We start from the raw sequence: 19,566 nt of genomic DNA on the forward strand, positions 1-19,566 counted from the left end.
GGATACACCGGGACACCCATGGGATACAGCGGGACACCCATGGGATACACTGGGACACCCAGGGACACCCATGGGATACACCGGGACACCCATGGGATACACAGGGACACCCATGGGATACACAGGACATTCATGGGATACACAGGGACACCCAGGGACACCCATGGGATACACTGGGATACACTGGGGACATGCATGGGATACACCGGGATACAGCGGGACACCCATGGGATACACTGGGACACCCAGGGACACCCATGGGATACACCGGGACACCCATGGGATACACAGGGACACCCAGGGACACCCATGGGATACACTGGGATACACTAGGACACACTGGGACACCCATGGGATACACTGGGATATACTGGGACACCCATGGGATACACGGGAACACCCATGGGACACACTGGGACACACTAGGACACCCCCGGGACACCCCCGGGCTCGGGGAGGGGCGTGACAGGGGGGGAGGGTGGGAGGTGGGGAACTGCGGTGAGAGAGGATGGGGAGATAAAGGGGGACAGGGATGGGGGACATGGGGACATGGGGGACATGGGGATAATGGGAATGGGGACAGAGGGACATGGGGGACATGGGGACAGAGGGACATGGGGATAATGGGAATGGGGACAGAGGGACATGGGGGACGGGGGACATGGGGGACAGGGGATAACGGGAATGGGGGACAGGGGGATGTGGGATATGGGGATAAGAGGGGACAGGGATGGAGGACATGGGATAAAGAGGGGACACAGGGATGGGGGGATCTGGGGATAAAGGGGGGACACGGGAATCGGGGAGACAGGGATGGGGGGCACACAGGGATAAGGAGGGGGACAGGGACATGGGGACAGCGGATCCTTCTGAGGGGACCCCAAACTCCCAGTGCCCCATTTCCCCTCCCTGCAGACCCCCACCCCCCTCACCCCCCTCTCCTTCCTTCCCACAGTTCCAGAAATCCTGGGACACGGAACCTTCTGGAAAGGGCCAGGGGGGTCTCAGCGGGGCTTCCCCCCACCCTGAGGCCCCAAATCCTGGGGACAACCCTGGGGGGGGACCCTGTCCCCAAAATCCCCCTGGCTCTGGGGGCCCCCCCAGCTCCTGAGCCCCCGGGGGTGGCTCTGCTGTCATTGTCCCCTCCCCTGGGGACAACCCCCCCCAATCCCCCCTCAGGGGGCACAGAAGGGTCTGGACCCCCCCAAAAAAAGGGGAAATAAAGGCTGGGAACTGCAGGAAATCCTTGGAAAAAACCCCAAACCCTTCAGGATTCAGGGCTCGGCCCTGCCCCCTCCTCTTCCTCCTCCCTGATCCCAGGGGAGGCTCCTGTTAATTGGGAAATTAATTAGGGATGGGGTGGGATGGGATGAAAGCCCCGCCCCCCCTCCTGCCACCGCGAGTTCCCCCCCAAAATCTCCCCCAAAATCCCAACCAGGAGAGCAGATTTTCCCCCAAAATTCTGGGATTTTCCCAGGGGGATCCTTCCCCACACAGAGCTGGGGCAGGAATCTGGGATGGAGCAGCTCCTGCTGGGAAATGTCCTTTTTCCAAAGGCTAAAAATCCCCCGAATTTAACCCCAAAACTCCCTGCTCCTCCAAGACCTGCAAATTTCAGGGGTTTTTCCCATGTTTTTCCATGCCGGGCTCCTCCGGGAAGCAGCAATTCCCTGAATCCCAAGGGAAAATCCCCATTCCCGGTGTGGCACACGGGGCAGACACGGGGCTGGAGGATCAGGGCTGCTTTATTCCAGAGGGGGACAGGTGACAACACACTGGGAAAAATCCCCTTCCCGACAGGGGGGAAAACCGGGAAGTTTTTTCCACCGGCAGGGGCTCCAAAATTACCGATTTTTCCCCCCCACAAAAATCAGCTGAAGCATGGAATTCCCATGGGATCGAGGAGCCCCGAGGGTGGCAGCGGGGTGGCAGCGAGATGTCACCTGTCCCCCACCCCCGGGGGGCACCGCCTGGCGCGGATCAATGGAGCTCCTTGTCCCGCTGCGATCCCACACGCGGCCACCCCATTCCCGATCCCACTCGTGGCACACAGATCCCGCATTGTCCCGGCTTTGGGGACACATGGGGACACCCCGAGGACAAGGAGCAGGGGGTGGGGCAGGAGGAGCAGCTCTGCTCATCCCGGCATTTCAGGATGGGGAGGGGGGGAAAAAAGCGTCACCTTCCCCAAAAACTTCCCAGAACTCTGTGACAACGGGGAGCGGAATTGCCGGGATTCCCGGGATTCCTGGAATTCCCGGGATTCCGGGTCACAGGGAGGCCAAGGCGGCGGAGGAGAGCAGGGTCAGGGCCAGCACCAGCAGCCCTGACTGGGTCACCTGCGGCAGCCGCAGCCCCTTCCCAAGATCCCAGGCCTGCGGAGACACCGGAGGGGACGGAATTCCCAGGGATTGTCCCCAAATTCCCTGCCAGGCAATGTGTCCCCCACGTGTCCCTGAGGAGAGGGATGCGTCCCCCTCCCCGGTGCTGTTCCCCCTCAGGTGGGAGCTGCCGAGGAAAGGATCCGCTTTTCCCAGGAAATCCAGCCCAATTCCCTCCTCTCCCACTCCCAGGGCTGTCCCCAGCTCGGTGCCCAGCCCCATCCCAGCCCCGGATCCCGGAGTTCTCCCGAATTCCAAAGGCAGCGGCCGCTCCCCCTCCCCGTCCTTCCCCTCCCCCCACTTCCATCCCCTTCCCTCTCCCTTTATCCCATTCCCACTCCCTTCCCCACTTCCCCCATCCCATTCCCCTTCCCTTTTATCCCAGCTCCCATTCCCTTCCCAACCTTTCTCCCCCTCCTCTTTTCCCCATTTCCCCCTTTTTCATCCCCCTTTTTCCCATCCCAAATCCCTCTCCTTTCCATCCCAAATCCCTCTCCCGTTCCCATCCCTGCTCCCCCTTCCCTTTTATCCCACTCCCCCCATCCCATTCCCCCTCCCCAGGGGGTGTGGGAGACCCTCAGCCCCCTCCCCAGCACCTCCAGGGGGATGATCCCTCACTGGGAATTCCATGGATCTGCTTTTCCCAGAAAATCCACCCAAACCCCCTCCAAAATCCAGCTCTTGTCACCCCAAGCCCTCACACCCAGGGATGACATCCCAGTGTCCCGTACTGGGAGCACTGGGAGCACTGGGAGCACTGGGATCCAGCTGCTGGATCCCGTCACGCTCCGGCCCGGCTGCCTCTGGAATTCTCTCCCATAAAAGCCCTCAATAAATTCCCAACCCGGCAGATTTTGTGCTGTTCCCAAAAAAAATGGGGATGGGGAAAAATGGGGATGGAAAAAATGGGGATAAAAAAAGGGGATGGGGAAAAAAATGGGGATTAAAAAATGGGGATGGAGAAAAAAATGGGGATGGAGAAATGGGATGGGAAAAATGGGATGGGAAAAAATGGGGATAAAAAAGTAGGGATTTAAAAAGTGGGGATGGGGAAAAAAATAGGGATGAAAAAAATGGGGATGGAAAATAATGGGGATGGGGAAAAAATGGGGATAAAAAAATAGGGATTTAAAAAATGACGATGGGGAAAAAATTGGGATGGGGGAAAAATGGGGATGAAAAAATAAGGATTAAAAAATGGAGATGGGAAAATGGGGATGGAGAAAAATAGGGATAAAAAAATAGGGATTAAAAAATGGGGATGGGGAAAAATGGGGATAAAAAATAGAGATTAAAAAATGGGGATGGAGAAAAATGGATAAAAAAATAGGGCTTAAAAAATAGGGATGGGGAAAAAATTGGGATGGGAAACAATGGGGATGAAAAAAAATGGGGATGGAGAAAATAGGGATTAAAAAATGGGGATGGAAAAAGATGGGGATGGAAAAATGGGGATGGGGAAAAATGAGGATGGAAAAAAATAGGGATAAAAAATAGGGATAAAAAAATGGGGATGGAGAAAAAATGGGGATGGAGAAAAAATGGGGATAAAAAAGATGGGGATGGAAAAAAATGGGGATGGGGAAAAAACTGGGATGGAAAAATGGGGATGGAGAAAAAATGGGGATGGGGAAAATGGGGATAAAAAAATAGGGATTAAAAAATGGGGTGGGGAAAAAATTGGGATAAAAAAGGGGATGGGAAAAAATTGGGATGGAAAAAATAGGGATTAAAAAATGGGGATGGAAAAATGGGGATGGGGAAAAACAGGGATAAAAAAATAGGGATGGGGAAAAAATTGGGATGGGGAAAGATAGGGATTAAAAAATTAGGAATGGGAAAAAATAGGGATTAAAAAATGGGGTGGAAAAAAATGGGATGGAAAAAAATTGGGATGGAGAAAATGGGGTTGGAAAAAAAAATGGGGATGGGGAAAAAACTGGGAAGGGGAAAAAGTGGGGATAAAAAAAAACGGGATGGGAAAAAGGGGATGGAAAAATAGGGATTAAAAAATGGGGATGGGGAAAAAATGGGATGGGAAAAATGGGATGGGAACGAGGAGCTGCCGGAGCATTGCAGGGACACAATTCCCAAATTCCCGAGGCCGGGACTCACCAGGTGCCGGATCCCGTTCCAGGTGTGGTAGGAAAAGGGAGCAGCCAGGGAGAACTTGGCCAGGAAGAGCAGGAGGGGAGCCGGGCCCAGCGCCCGCAGCTGCGCCAGGTAATGGGGAAAGTGCTCCGGGAGCAGCAGCGCGGCCACGGCAAACACGGACACACCTGGGGTGGGAAAACAGGGATAGAGATGGGAATGGGGAACACGGACACACCTGGGGTGGGAAAACAGGGATAGAGATGGGAATGGGGAACACGGACACACCTGGGGTGGGAAAACAGGGATGGAGATGGGAATGGGAAACACGGACACACCTGGGGTGGGAAAACAGGGATAGAGATGGGAATGGGGAACACGGACACACCTGGGGTGGGAAAACAGGGATAGAGATGGGAATGGGGAACACGGACACACCTGGGGTGGGAAAACAGGGATAGAGATGGGAATGGGGAACACGGACACACCTGGGGTGGGAAAAACAGGGATGGAGATGGGAATGGGAAACACGGACACGCCTGGGGTGGGAAAACAGGGATAGAGATGGGAATGGGAAACACGGACACACCTGGGGTGGGAAAAACAGGGATAGAGATGGGAATGGGAAACACGGACACACCTGGGGTGGGAAAACAGGGATAGAGATGGGAATGGGAAACACAGACACGCCTGGGGTGGGAAAAACAGGGATGGAGATGGGAATGGGAAACACGGACACGCCTGGGGTGGGAAAACAGGGATAGAGATGGGAATGGGAAACAGGGACAGAGATGGGAATGGGAAACGCGGACACGTCTGGGAATGGGAAAACAGGGATAGAGATGGGAATGGGAAACAGGGATGGAGATGGGAATGGGAAACGCGGACACGTCTGGGAATGGGAAAACAGGGATGGAGATGGGAATGGGAAACAGGGATGGAGATGGGAATGGGAAACACGGACACACCTGGGGTGGGAAAACAGGGATAGAGATGGGAATGGGGAACACGGACACACCTGGGGTGGGAAAACAGGGATAGAGATGGGAATGGGAAACACGGACATGCCTGGGGTGGGAAAAACAGGGATGGAGATGGGAATGGGAAACACGGACACACCTGGGGTGGGAAAAACAGGGATGGAGATGGGAATGGGGAACACGGACACGCCTGGGGTGGGAAAAACAGGGATAGAGATGGGAATGGGAAACACGGACACACCTGGGGTGGGAAAAACAGGGATAGAGATGGGAATGGGAAACAGGGACAGAGATGGGGTGGGAAAAACAGGGATGGAGATGGGAATGGGGAACACGGACACGCCTGGGGTGGGAAAACAGGGATAGAGATGGGAATGGGGAACACGGACACACCTGGGAATGGGAAAACAGGGATAGAGATGGGAATGGGAAACACGGACACACCTGGGGTGGGAAAAACAGGGATAGAGATGGGAATGGGAATGGGAAACACGGACACACCTGGGGTGGGAAAAACAGGGATAGAGATGGGAATGGGAAACAGGGACAGAGATGGGAATGGGAAACACGGACACGCCTGGGAATGGGAAACAGGGATGGAGATGGGAATGGGAAAACAGGGATGGAGATGGGAATGGGAAACATGGACACACCTGGGGTGGGAAAACAGGGATAGAGATGGGAATGGGAATGGGAAACACGGACATGCCTGGGAATGGGAAAAACAGGGATAGAGATGGGAATGGGAATGGGATACACGGACACGTCTGGGAATGGGAAAAACAGGGATGGAGATGGGAATGGGAAACACGGACACACCTGGGGTGGGAAAACAGGGATAGAGATGGGAATGGGAAAACAGGGATAGAGATGGGATAGGGACAGGAAAACAGGGATACACCTGGGATGGGAATGGGAAAACAAGGAGATACCTGGGATGGGAAACAGGGGTACAGCTGGGATGGGAAAACAGGGAGACACCTGGGATGGGAACAGGGATAGAGCTGGGATAGGGAAAAACAGGGATAGACCTGGAATAGGGACAGGAAAACAGGAATAGACCTGGGATGGGGAATGGAAAAACAGGGATACACCTGGGATGGCATGGATCAGAGCAGGGAAAACAGGGATAGAGCTGGGATGGGAACAGGGATACACCTGGGATGGGAAAACAGGGATAGACCTGGAATAGGGAATGGGAAATCAGGGATACACCTGGAATAGGGAAACAGAGAGACACCTGGGACAGGAATGAGAACAACAGGGATAGACCTGGGATGGGGACAGGAAAACAGGGATACAGCTGGGATGGCATGGGAAAACAGGGATAGACCTGGAACAGGGAAATACGGATAGACCTGGGATGGGAATGGGAAAACAAGGATAGAGCTGGGATGGGACCAGGGACAGCCCTGGGATGGGAACAGGGACACCCCTGGGATCAAACAGGGACACCCCCGGGATGCGGATCCCGGGCTGGATCCCACCACTGCCCCCCCCCCCCCCCAGAGACCCCCAGGCCATCCCTGGAGTCCCCTCCCCCCCCTCCAGATCCTCCACGAAATTCCCGGGACCTCCCCGGCATTCCTGGGACACTCGGGACCCCCAGATTTTTGGGATGGCCCCAATTCCCCCTCAAGGATTTTTGGGGTCCTGGAATTCCCACAACATTCCCTCCCCCATCCCCCCAAAACCTCCCAGGACTTTCCCAGCCTCTCCCACGATTCCCGGGATCCTCCTGGATTCCCAAATTCCCCCTCAGGATTCTTGGGATCCCCCCAAGGACTCCCAGGAGCCTTCCCAGAATTCCTGAGATTCCCCAACCCCCCCTCTCCAAGGAGTTTTGGGATACCCCCAGAACCCCCCAGGATTCCTGGGACTCCCCAGTTCCCATCCCAGGAATCCCAAAAATTCCCAAAAACTGTGGGAAACCCTCGGGCTCTGCTTGCCTGGGAAATGGGGGGGTGGGAAAAACGGGAATGGGGGAAAAAATGGGGATGGGAAAAATGGGATGGGAAAAATCTTCGGGATGGAGAAATGGGATGGGGGGAGTTTCTGGGGAATGGGGGGAATTTCGGGAGGATTTTTGTGGGAACGGGGAAGGCAGAGCCGAGGATTCCCAAAGAAAACTCATTGCTGGGAACGGGAGAATCCCTGGGAATTGGGGGTGTCCTGGGGGGATCCCAGAGATATCCCAAGGTATTCATGGGGTATCCCAGGGGTATCCCAGGGGTATCCCAGGTTATCCCAGAGCATCCCAAGGGCATCTCAAGGTATCCCAGAGAATCCCAGGGGTATTCCAGGGGTATCCCAGAGCATCCCAGGGGTATCCCAGAGCATCCCAAGATATTCCAGGGGTATGCCAGGTTATCCCAGAGCATCCCAGGATATCCCAGGGGTATCCTAGAGCACCCCAGGGCACCCCAAGGTATCCCAGGTTATCCCAGAGCACCCCAAGATATCCCAGAGCACCCCAGGGGCATCCCAGGTTATCCCAGAGCACCCCAAGATATCCCAAGATATGTCAGAGCACCCCAGGGCATCCCCGGGCATCCCAGAGCACCGCAGGGTATCCCAGGTTATCCCAGAGCATCCCAGGGGTATCCCAGGTTATCCCAGAGCATCCCAAGGCACCCCAGGGCACCCCAAGATATCTCAGAGCACCCCAGGGCATCCCAAGGCACCCCAGGTTATCCCAGAGCACCCCAGGTTATCCCAGTTTATCCCAGGTTACCGCGGGGCACCCCGGGGCTCACGCACCCAGGCTGAGGGCGACGCCGGTGCCGCGGTGGGTGATGGACATGGCCATGGGCAGCGACCACCTGCAACGGGAGCCGGGGTCACCCCGACAGCCCGGGCTGGGCTGGGGGGCACAGCGGGAATTTGGGGGGCCCAGGGTGATTCTGGGGTGCCAGGGGAGGGGGTGGGTGATTTTTGGGATGATTTTTGGGGTGCCCAGGCTGATTTTGGAGTGCAAGAGGAGGATTTGGGGTGGTTTTGGGGTGCCAAGGGTGGTTTTTGGGTGATTTTTGGGGTGATTTTGGGGTGCCCAGGGCTGATCCTGGGGTGCCACGGGTGGGGTTGGGGTTGTTTTAGGGTTCCCAGGCTGATTTTGGGGTGCCAGGGGTGGTTTGGGGGTGCCAGGGGTGGTTTTGGGGGTGGTTTTGGGATTCTCAGACTGATTTTGGGGTGCCAGGGGTGGGTTTGGGGTGATTTTTGGGGTTCCCAGGCTGATTTTGGGGCGCAAGAAAAGGATTTGGGGTGGTTTTGGGGTGCCAAGGGTGGTTTTTGGGGTGATTTTAGGGTGGCAGGGGTGGTTTTGAGGTGCCAGGAGTGGTTTTGGGGTGATTTTTGGGGTGATTTTGGGGTTCCCAGGCTGATTTTGGGGTGCAAAAGGAGGATTTGGGGTGGTTTTGGGTGCCAGGCGTGATTTTTGGAGTAATTCTAGGGTTCCCAGGCTGCTTTTGGGGTGCCAGGGGTGGGTTTTGGGGTGGTTTTGGGGTTCCCAGGCTGATTTTGGGGTGCCAGGAGTGGTTTCTGGGGTGGTTTTAAGGTTCCAGGGGTGGCTCTAGGGTGCCAGGGGTGGTTTTTGGGTGATTTTTGGGGTGCCAGGGGTGGTTTTGGGGTAATTTTAGGGTTCCCAGCCTGATTTTGGGGTGCCACAGGTGGTTTTGGGGTGGTTTTAGGGTGCCAGGGGTGGTTGTGGGGGTGGTTTTGGGGTGCCAAGGGTGGCTTCAGGGTGATTTTGGGGTGATTTTGGGGTTCCCAGGCTGCTTTTGGGGTGGTTTTGGTGTGCCAGGAGTGGTTTTGGGGTGCCAGAGATACCAAGGGTGGTTTTGGGGTGGTTTTGGGGTGCACTCCTCACTTGTAGATGGTGACATGAGGGGACAGGGGTCGGTTGGAGCGGGAATTCTTCTCCCAAAACCGCCTCATCTCCTCCCGGGCCGTTGTTCCCATCGGGATCACGCTGGGAAAAGGGGGACACGGGGGGTTGGGAAGGTTCTGACCCCCCAAAACCCCTCCAAACTCCCCCAAAACACCCCAAAAATCCCAAAAAAATCCTCCCAGAAACACCCAAAAACCTCAAAAACCACTTCAAACACCCCCCAAAACCTCAACCTCTCCCAAAAAAACCCCAATCATTCCCAAAAAAACCCAAAAACCCCACTCCAAAACCCCCAAATATACCCCAAAACAGCCAAAACCACTCCAAAATCCCCCCAAACCCCTCCCAAAATCCCAAAAAACCTCCCAGAAACACCCAAAAACCTCAAAAACCACTTCAAACACCCCCCAAAACCTCAACCCCTCCCAAAAAAACCCCAAAACCCACTCCAAAACCCCAAAAAATACCCCAAAACCTCCTCAAAATCCCCCCAAACAACCCCAAAACCACCCCCAAACTGAAAAACCCACCCCAAAAACCCACAACCCCCCCCAAAAAACCCCAAAACTCTCCCAAAACCCAAAAAAACAGCCCAAAGCACCCCAAAACCCCCAAAATCCCCCCAAACCACTCCACAATCTCCCAAACCCCCCCAAAACAATACCCCAAACCCAAAAAAACTGAAAAAACCCTCAAAGAGCCCCCCAAAACCCCCCAAACCCAAAAAACCACCCCAAAAACCCCAAATCCCCCTAAACCACTCCCGAATCCCCCAAAACCCAGCCCAAAATCCCCCCAAAACCCCCCCAAATCCCCTTCCCTGACCTCCCAGTTGGCCCCAGTCCTGCCCAGTAGCTCCCAGTCCCCCCCAGTAGCTCCCAGTCCCTCTCAGTCCCCCCAGTTCCTCCCAATCTCCCCCAGTCCCTCCCAGTCCCCCCAGTAGCTCCCAGTTCCTCCCAGTCCCCCCCAGTTCCCCCCAATCCCTCCCAGTATCCCCCAGTCCCCCCTAATCCCTCCCAGTCCCTCTCAGTGCCCCCCATTTCCCCCCAGTTCCCCCAATTCCTTCCAGTCCCCCCCAGTCCCTCCCAGTTCCCTCCCAGTCCCCCCCAATCCCCTCCCAGTTCCCCCCCAGTCCCTCCCAGTTCCCCCCAGTCGCTCACTGGCGCAGGGCGGGGCCGGGCCCCAGCGGGGTCAGGAGGCAGCGGCGCCCCAAAGCCCTGGGAGGGAAGAGGGGAAATGGGATCGGGAACGTCCCGGGGAGCCCCAAATCCCAACGGGATCGGGGCCGGATCGGGGGGATCCCCCAAAAAAGGGGCTGGGGGATGGGGGGGAGCGGGAGAGGGGATTTGGGATCGGGGATTTGGGATCGGGGATTTGGGGATGGAGAAGGGATTTGGGATTGGGGATTTGGGATCGGGGGGGAGTGGGAGAGTGGATTTAGGACGGGGGAGAGGGGATTTTGGGATGGAAAGGAGAAGGGATTTGGGATGGGATTTGGGAAGGGATTTTGGGATTTGGGAAGGGATTTTGGGATTTTGGGACGGAGTTTGGGAGGGGATTGGGGATGGGATTTCGGACGGGGAAGGGGATTTGGGATGGGATTTGGGACGGGATTTTGGATTTGGGATGGGATTTGGGATTTTGGGATGGGATTTGGGATTTGGGGTGACACTGGGGTGACACTGGGGTGATATTGGGGTGACACGGGAGGATTTGGGGTCACTCGGCGCAGTTTGGGCCCCGCGGGCTCCCTCGGGCCGGGCCCGAGCCCGGATTTCCGCTGGGGCGGAGGAGCCGCCTCAGGCCGGGCCCGCGCCCGCCGCGTCCCCGGAGCGACCCCGGGCCGAGAGCGGCCCCGCTGCCCCCCGGGAGCTCCGCGGGCGGGACGGGGCCACGGCCCGGCCCCGCTGCCCCCGGTGTCCCCTCGGTGCTCTCGGTGTCCCCCATGTCCCCCCGGTGCCCCCCGTGACCCTCCCGGGCCTCCCGGAGTCACCTCAGCGCCAGCGCCGCCATCTTGGAGCCGCCGCGCCGGAAGTGACCGTGACGCACTTCCGGTGGGAGGGGAGGGGCGGGAAGCGCCGGGATCGATCGCGGGTATTGATCCCTGATTGATATCGATCCCTGATATCGATCCCTGATATCGATCCTGGGTATTGATCCCTGATATCGATCCCTGATATCGATCCCTGATATTGATCCCTGATATTGATCCCGGGTATTGATCCCTGATATCGATCCCTGATATCGATGCCTGATATCGATCCTGGGTATTGATCCCTGATATCGATTCCTAATCCCTGATATCGATTCCTGATATTGATCCCTGCTATCGATCCCTGATATTGATCCCGGGTATTGATCCCCGATATCGATCGCGGGTATTGATCCTTGTTTTTGATCCCGGGTATTGATCCCTGATATTGATCCTGGGTATTGATCCCGGGTATCGATCCCCGATATCGATCCCTGTTATTGATCCCCGGTATCGATCCCTGCTATCGATCCCGGGTATTGATCCCCGATATCGATCCCTGTTATTGATCCCCGAAATCGATCCCTGGTGTCTATCCCCGATATCGATCTTGGGAATTGATCCCCGATATCGATCCTGGGTATTGGTTCGCTTTGGATATCCCCGGGATCGATCCCTGTTATTGATTCCCGATATCGATCCCCGTTATTGAGTCCCATTCTTGATTCCTGGTATCAGCCCCGTTATCGATCCCTGTTAGCGATCCCCCTTATCGATCCCCCTTATCGATCCCCAGTACCAGCCCCGTTATCGATCCCGGCTATCGATCCCCGTTATCACCCCCCGAGCAAACCCCGTTTTCCACTTTCCCCCCCCAAAACCGCCCCAAAACCCCCCAAACCCTCAACCCCTCCTAAAAAAAAACCCAAATCCCCCCAAACCCCCCCAAATTTTCCACCCCTCCCAAAAAAAACCCCCAATTCCCACAAATCACCCTCGGGAACCCCCCCCAAATCCCCCCAAATCCTCCAACTCCTCTCCTCCCATCCCAAAAAAATCCTAAATCAACCCAAAAGCGGTGCTACGCCTCCCAAAATAATCCCCAAGGCCCCAAATTCCCGATTCCGCCCCAAATCCCGGGGGTTTTCCCCCAAATCCAGCGAGTTTCCCCCCAAATCCCGAGGTTTTTCCCTGAAATCCGGTTTTTCCCCCCCGAATCCCGAGTTTACCCCCCAAATTCCGGGCTTTTCCTCCAAATTCCGGGTTTTCCCCACAAATCCCGGCTTCTTCCCCACAAATCCAGTGGGTTTTCCCCAAATCCTGGGGCTTTTCCCCCAAATCCTGGGGCTTTTCCCCCAAATCCCGGGTTTTTCCCCACAAATCCCGACTTTTCATCCCAAATCCAGCGGGTTTTCCCCAAATCCTGGGGGTTTTCCCCCAAATCCCGAGATTTCCCCCACAAATCCAGCAGGTTTTCCCCAGATCCCCTTTTATCCCCCCGCAAATCCCGCATTTCCTCCACTCCCCAGGTTTTCCCCCCAAATCCCGACTTTTCACCCCAAACCCTGCGGTTTTCCCCCAAACCCCGCATTCCCCCCGCCCCATCCCCGACTTCACCCCGCCCTAAATCCCGGCGGTTTCTCCCCAAATCCCACAGTCCCCCCCCCCCCCCCCGAAACCCCCCAAGACCCCCCAAAACCCCGTAGGGACCCCGAGAGGTGGCGCAGGACAGGATAGAGAGGACACAAAACCCCCTCAAAACCCCCCAAAAACCCCCAAAACCCCCTCAAACCCCACTCTGGGAGCTCCGTGTCCCCCCCGTGCCCCCCCCGTGTCCCCCCCGTGCATTCCTCGTCCCCCGCCCCCGCTGCCCTCGGGAATGCGGTCACACAAAGGCCGCAGTGTCCCCGTCCCCCTCCCGGCCCTAAATGTCCCCTTTGAGGGGGGACCCCGCACCCCCCCGGCCCCTCCTCCCCCCCCGCCGCCCATTGGCCGGGATTTGGGGTGCAGCGCCCTCGGTGCCACCCTAAAACCCGCTGCCCGCCGCCGTCGCCGCCACCGTGCCACCGTCGCCATGTCCCCGAGGGCCACTCGCCACCGCCTCCTCCTCCTGGCCGGGCTCGTGGCGGCGCTGGGTGAGCTCGGGGACAAGGGACAGGACCCCAGAATTGGGCTGGGGGGAGGGGACAGCAGCATTTTGGGGGGTGCTCGGGGGGCTGGCGGCCACCCACGCGCGGCTTGGGGACTGACCCCGGGCTGCCAGCAGGGTCCCGGAGGTGGCACCGAGCTGGGCACGGGCGGGGGGTGCCACACCCAGCTCTGCCCGTGTCACCTGTGTGGGGGGGTCTGTCACCCCCCCGGGGACAGTTTGGGGGTGCTGGGTGGTTCCAAGGAGGGTCCCGGTCGCTGTCACCTCCCCAGGGACGTTTTGGGGGTGCTGGGTGGCTCCAAGGAGGGTCCCGGTCCTTGTCACCTCCCCGGGGACAGTTTGGGGGTGCTGGGTGGCTCCGAGGAGGGTCCTGGTCGCTGTCGCCTCCCTGGGGACATTTTGGGGGTGCTGGGTGCCAGCCCTGCCCGTGTCACACGGTTGAGGGACATGTCACCTGCCCGGGGCACCGATGCGGGGTGCCACACCCAGCCCTGGCAGTGCCACCGGGCTGCACCGAGGGTCCCATTGTCACCCCCCTGCGGGTGCTGGGTGCCACCGGGCACTGGGACACTGTCCCCTCCGAGCCGCCCGTGGGGGGGACACCGGGGCAGTGCCACACCGCCCCTGTCCCCTCCGAGCCCCCCATGAGGACACCGGGGCGGTGCCACCGCCGCTGTCCCCGTGTCCCCTCCGCGCTGCCTTCGGCGCCCTTCGGTGGCAGCGCGGGGACACCGCCGGGCTCGGTCGCCGCGGCGGGGCGGGGCTGACGCCTCTGTGTCCCCCAGGAGTGTCGCCGGTGTCCCCAATCCACGTGTACACGCAGCGGGAGGTCTATGGCACCGTGGGCTCCCATGTCACCCTGTCCTGCAGCTTCTGGTCCAGCGAGTGGATCTCGGACGACATTTCCATCACCTGGCACTTCCAGGCCGAGGGCTCCCGCGACACCATCTCCGTGAGTGTCCCCAGGGTCCCCAAGGCATCCCCAAGGTCCCCACCGAGTCCCCACCGTGCCCCTAGCCCCGGTGTCCCCTTGTCCCAGCAGCACAAACCCTTCCCCACTGGTGACACGGTGTCCCCTCGCACTGGGGTGGTACTGGGGTGTCCCCGTGGCATCCCGGTGCCAGCCCAGTAGTGTCCCCTTGCTCTGTGGTGTCTCCCTGGTGTCCCCACGGTGTCCCCTTGTCCCACCCCAGCAGGGTGACACGGTGTCCCCTCGCACTGGGGTAGCACTGGGGTGTCCCCATGGTGTCCCCGGTGCCCACCGGGTCCCAGCACCAGCTCCAGCAGTGTCCCCTCCCATTGTGGTGACATTGGTGTGTCCCCATGGTGTCCCTACGGTGCCCCCAGGGTCCCAGTGCCAGCCCCAGCCGTGTCCCCTTGATCTGTGGTGGCACTGGGGTGTCCCCACGGTGTCCCTTTGTCCCAATGCCCACCAGATCCCAGTGCCAGCCCCAGCAGGACAGTCCCTTCCCTGAGGGTGACACTGTGATGTCACCGGGGTGTCCCCACAGTGTCCCCTTGTCCCCGTGCCCACCAGATCCCAGTGCCAGCCCCAGCAGGTGGGCACATCGCTGTCCCTACAGCGTCCCCCTGTCCCAGAGCCCCCTCAGGACAGTCCCCTCCCTGCGGGTGACACTCCGGTGGCACCCTGGGGACATCACGAGCCTCTCCAGGGCTCCCCCAACACCCCCCTGTCCCCTCCCCATCGCGTCACCCCCCACCTCCAGCTCTGAGGGTCACCTTGCCCGGGCTGGGGGGGTCACCCGGCTGGCACCCCGGTGACCGCTGTGCCACTGTCGCACGGGCAGATCTTCCACTACGCCCAGGGCCAGCCCTACATCGATGACGTGGGGAGCTTCAAGGAGCGCATGGAGTGGGTGGGGAACCCGCGGCGCAAGGACGGCTCCATCGTCATCCACAGCCTGGAGCCCACCGACAACGGCACCTTCACCTGCGACGTCAAGAACCCCCCGGACATCGTGGGGAAGTCCTCGCAGGTCACCCTCTACGTCCTCGAGAAAGGTGCGCGGCCACGGGGACACCTCAGTGCCCACCCGCTGCTGGGGGGACACGGGGCTGGTGTCACCTCAGTGCCCGCCCACTACTGGGGGTGACACCATGCCAGTGTCCCCTCCCTGCCCACCCGCTGCTGGTGGTGACACAGGGCTGGTGTCCCCTCCCTGCTGCCCCGCTGCCGGGGGGAGGGTGACACGGTGCCCCACTGTCCCCACAGTGCCCACCCGCTACGGCGTCGTGCTGGGGTCTGTCATCGGCGGGATCCTGCTGCTGGTGGCCGTGCTGGTGGCCCTGGTCTATGCCACCCGCTACTGCTGGCAGCGGCGCCAGGCTGTCCTGCAGCGGCGGCTGAGGTGAGCCGCGACCCCTCCCCAAACCGGGGGGTGGGGGGGGAGGGGGCACAGCCGGGAGCGGAGGGGTGGAAATTTCACCATCCCGAGCCGCTCTTTTTTTCCACTCTTTTTCCCCCCAAACCCAACTCCAGCGCCATGGAGAAGGGGAAGCTGCAGCGCTCGGGCAAGGACGGCTCCAAGCGCAGCCGGCAGGTGAGCGCCGAGAGGGGCGGGGGGCACGGCGCGGGGCACGGCGGGGTGTCCCCGCTGTCGCCGGGGGTGGGAGGTGAAGCCCCCCTGTCCCCGCAGGCCCCGGTGCTCTACGCCATGCTGGACCACGGCCGCAGCGCCAAGAAAGCCAAGGGCGGCCCGGGAGACTCGCGCAAGGATAAGAAATAGCGGTTAGCGGGCAGGGAGGGACCCCCGGGGGCGGACGAGGGCGCGGGGGGCCCCCGGCCCCCCAAAGTCATCATGACCATCGAGATGGAGCTGCGGGGGGAGCCCCGGGCCGCGCCTCCGCCCGCCGCCCGCTCCCCGAGCCGGGGCAGCCTCAAGAACGCCCTGCTGAGCATCATCAAACCCAACTCGGGGGGCTCCTGATTTCATCGCCCCCAGCCCCGGCCGCGGCCCCTCCCGGCTCGGGACCCGGCGAGGAGCGGGGTGTGGTCCTCGCCTCGGGTCCCTCCGGCCTTGGGGACAGCGCTGGGGACAGCCCGGGGGTCCCTCCCCCGCCCCGTCCCGCAGCCCCTCTCGGTCGCTCCCTGCCCAGCCCCGGGCGCGGAGGGAATTTCTCCTTTCGAACACAAAAGCAGCGGATTTGGGGTCGGTCCCCCCCTCCCCAGGGATCCGCGGGGTCCCCGTGGGACCGTGTTACCCCCATGTGTCCCCTCCCCGTACTCGAGGGGGGGGTTCTCTGCCCCCAATTTTACTCCTTTTCTGGCCGTTTTCTCGTCTCTCCCCGCGACCGACCCCAAATGACGTCGCAGGGTGGCCCCCGCCCCATCCCCTTTGTCCCCTCCTGCCCTCCCCATTAACCCCCGCACCGCGTAACCCCCGGGACCCCCCCCCAAAACCGGCCGGAGCCCCGTTGAGGGGGCGAGGCTGCGGCCGGGGACTGGGGGGGAGCCGCCCGTGCCCTCCCCGACGCGTTTTTATACGCCCTGTCCCTGTCCGCTCCCTGTCGCCGTGGTGCCATTAATAAAACTGACACGTCCGGGAGCCCCGTGTCCCCTCCCGGCCCGTCACTGTCCCCGCTCCGGGGCCGGGGGGTTGGCTGAGCACTCACGAACTCATCACACGGAGCCCCCACGGGACGGGGACGTCGCTGTCACCCTCAGTAGGGAGGGAGGGCGACCTGGTGGCACCCTAGAGCCGCCCCCCTCCCTCAGCGGGGGCCACACTGTCCCCCAGGCCACCTCAGGGCCACCTCGCCCTTAATTAAAGCTCGCTGTAATTAACACCGAGCCCAAGGCTCAGGGGGTGCGCAGGGGTCCCTGCGGGGCTTGGAGTGGGGGGTGGGGAGGGAGGGGGGGAAAGACCCCAGCCCCGGCCCTGGGGGGGCATTTGGGGCACGGAGCAGCGCTGGAATCGTCGCTCCCACACGGAAAACGGGCACGGAGGTGCCCCCCCGGTGCCCCCCCGGGATCATTGTCCCTTCCCTAATAAGTCTGCGGAGCCCGACCCCGCCGTGTCCCCTGGGCCCTGGCCCCGGGCCGCGGGCGCTGTTTTTCTTTCCGAGGAGCTATTTCTGCCCCGGATCCCGGCACTCCCGGGCCCGCCGAACCCCCCGAAATCCTCCTGCAACCCCCCCCCCCACACACACAAACCGCTCGAATTTTAACCCTTCCCCAAGCGCTTTTATCTCGGCTCGCGGCTCTGCCGGGGCTGAGCCCCAGCGGGTGATCAATTAATGGGAATTTCAGTGGAAATCCTTCAAATTGGAGATGGGAGACCTTGGGGGAGGGGGGGGATGGAGCCGTTCCCAACCTCCCCCCTCTCCCCAGCCACCCCTGGGGTCACCTCTGTCCCCACCCCCCGGAGGGACAGCCCGGTCCTAGGGACCCCCGGCGCTGATTTAATGGGGGGGTCCATCCACTCCCCCAATCGGAAAAAGGGGACCTGGGGATCCCTCCCAGTGGGGTCCCCTCCCCAAATCCCCCCCGAACCCCCAGACCGCCCTCCTCTTCTTCACACTTTATTCTTTGCACAGGCTAAAAACGCCCCCCGGGGAGGGGGACAGGGGAGGGTGACAGTGCCAGGAGGGTGGGGAGGGGGCGGTGACAGTGCCAGGAGGGTGGGGAGGGGGCGGTGACAGTGCCAGGAGGGTGGGGAGCCCCGATTTCCTGGGCATTCCCAGGGAAACGGGGCATTCCCAGGGAAATCGGGGATTCCCAGGGAAATCGGGGGGCTCCACGCCGCCCCCTCGCACGAGGGCCACCTCCTCTCCGGGGGACACCCGGCTGTGTCCCCTCTCAGCCCCCCGCCCCCCCGCCCCGTGTCACTCGGGGTCCCGGCTCGGGGTGCGGAAGGGCCGAGACCCCTCCCCCCCCATCCCCCACGGCCCCGTCGCGTGACGGAGTCAGGGCGGGACCTGCCCACGGGGGTCCCCACGAGGGTTGGGGGTCCCGGGACCCCCCTCAGGGCCCCGACTCCTTCTTCCGCTTCTGGAATTTGCGGAATTTTCCCTGGATGGCGAGTGCCGCGCGCTCCGTCTCGGGCGCACTCAGGTCGATGTCGATCTCCTCCTCCTCCTCCTCCTCCTCCTTCTTGGGGTCACCGGCCTTGGCTGGGGCGGGGAGGGGACAGGGCCACCCTTGGGGACAGCCTGGCACCGCCAGACTCAGCCCGGGGACCAGCAGGGACACGCAGGCGGGCACCCCGCCACCCCCCCTCCCCCCGGGGACAAGGGACATCCTGACACCCCCAGACTCACCCCAGGGACCAGCGGGGACACCCAGTCACCAACGCAGGGGAGACCCCACCATCCCAAGCCCTCAGGAGACAAGCTGGCACCGCCACTCACCCCAAAGAGCATCACGACCACCCCCCAGAAGTCCCCAGAGGGGACACCACGACATCTCCCACGGGGACACCCCCCTCCCCCGGGGACAGGACAGCGCAGGTCCCCAAACCCACCCAGGTGCCACCCCCCCCACAATGACAGGGACATGGACTCGGGGGTCTCGGGGACTGCGGGAGCAGCGCGGGAGTCCCGAGAGGGGACAGCGGGGACAGGGAACCCACACCCCCCCTGTGCCGGGGGTCCTCACCTTCCTGCTGCCCGCCGGGGGCCTCCGCCGCGGAGGGGGGATCATGGGGGCTGCGCTGCGGAGAGAGGGGACCGAGGGGTGACACCGGGGCTCCGCTGTCCCCAGGGTCCCCCCGTTGTCCCCCCACTGGGTCCCCCCAAGCTCCAGCCAGAGGGGGCTCATGGAGGTTCCACTGCCAAGAGAGGAGGGCCAGGGGAGGTGAGGGGGTGGCGCTGGTGGCACAGAGTCCCCAAACTGTCTCCGCGGTCCCCGCACCCTCCCTCCCCGGGACGCAGCATCTTCCCCCCGTTCCCGCTCTCAGCACTTCTCCCCGACCAGCTCGGTGCTGAAAACAACGGGAAAAGGGGGAAATCCCTCTTTTCGGCCCGTTCGGGCCCCCCCGGCCGCCCCCACCTCGCTCATCCCGCCCGGTGCCGCCGCCGCTCCCGGAGCGCGGGACCGGCGCTGCCGCCGCTTTTATAGGGGCGGGGTTTGAGTGACAGCCCCGAGC

At 60.9% G+C, this 19,566-nt stretch overlaps 2 protein-coding genes and 1 pseudogene across 3 annotated transcripts in view; 1 reads left to right on the plus strand and 2 right to left on the minus strand.

The window, feature by feature from the left end:
* The window catches only part of LOC309583076 (low affinity immunoglobulin gamma Fc region receptor II-like), a 158,548-nt pseudogene that overhangs the window by 25,875 nt on the left and 113,107 nt on the right, over positions 1-19,566 (minus strand). The gene's annotated exons all lie outside the window — the stretch shown is intronic.
* On the minus strand, positions 1,728-11,379 carry SDHC (succinate dehydrogenase complex subunit C). The gene is made up of 6 exons (XM_082298747.1): positions 11,332-11,379; positions 10,499-10,555; positions 9,318-9,419; positions 8,213-8,274; positions 4,497-4,660; positions 1,728-2,375 (listed from the first exon to the last, which is right to left on the minus strand). Exons 1-6 carry the CDS (start codon positions 11,349-11,351, stop codon positions 2,271-2,273), a joined length of 510 nt encoding a protein of 169 aa, XP_082154873.1. The 5' UTR covers positions 11,352-11,379; the 3' UTR covers positions 1,728-2,270.
* MPZ (myelin protein zero) lies at positions 13,362-16,889 on the plus strand. The gene is made up of 6 exons (XM_082298746.1): positions 13,362-13,445; positions 14,245-14,411; positions 15,268-15,481; positions 15,693-15,828; positions 15,960-16,020; positions 16,117-16,889. The coding sequence occupies exons 1-6, from the start codon at positions 13,385-13,387 to the stop codon at positions 16,204-16,206; spliced, it is 729 nt and encodes a 242-aa protein (XP_082154872.1). The 5' UTR covers positions 13,362-13,384; the 3' UTR covers positions 16,207-16,889.

Source organism: Coloeus monedula (assembly GCF_965178545.1).
Source record: "Coloeus monedula genome assembly, chromosome: 29".
NCBI lineage: Eukaryota > Metazoa > Chordata > Aves > Passeriformes > Corvidae > Coloeus > Coloeus monedula.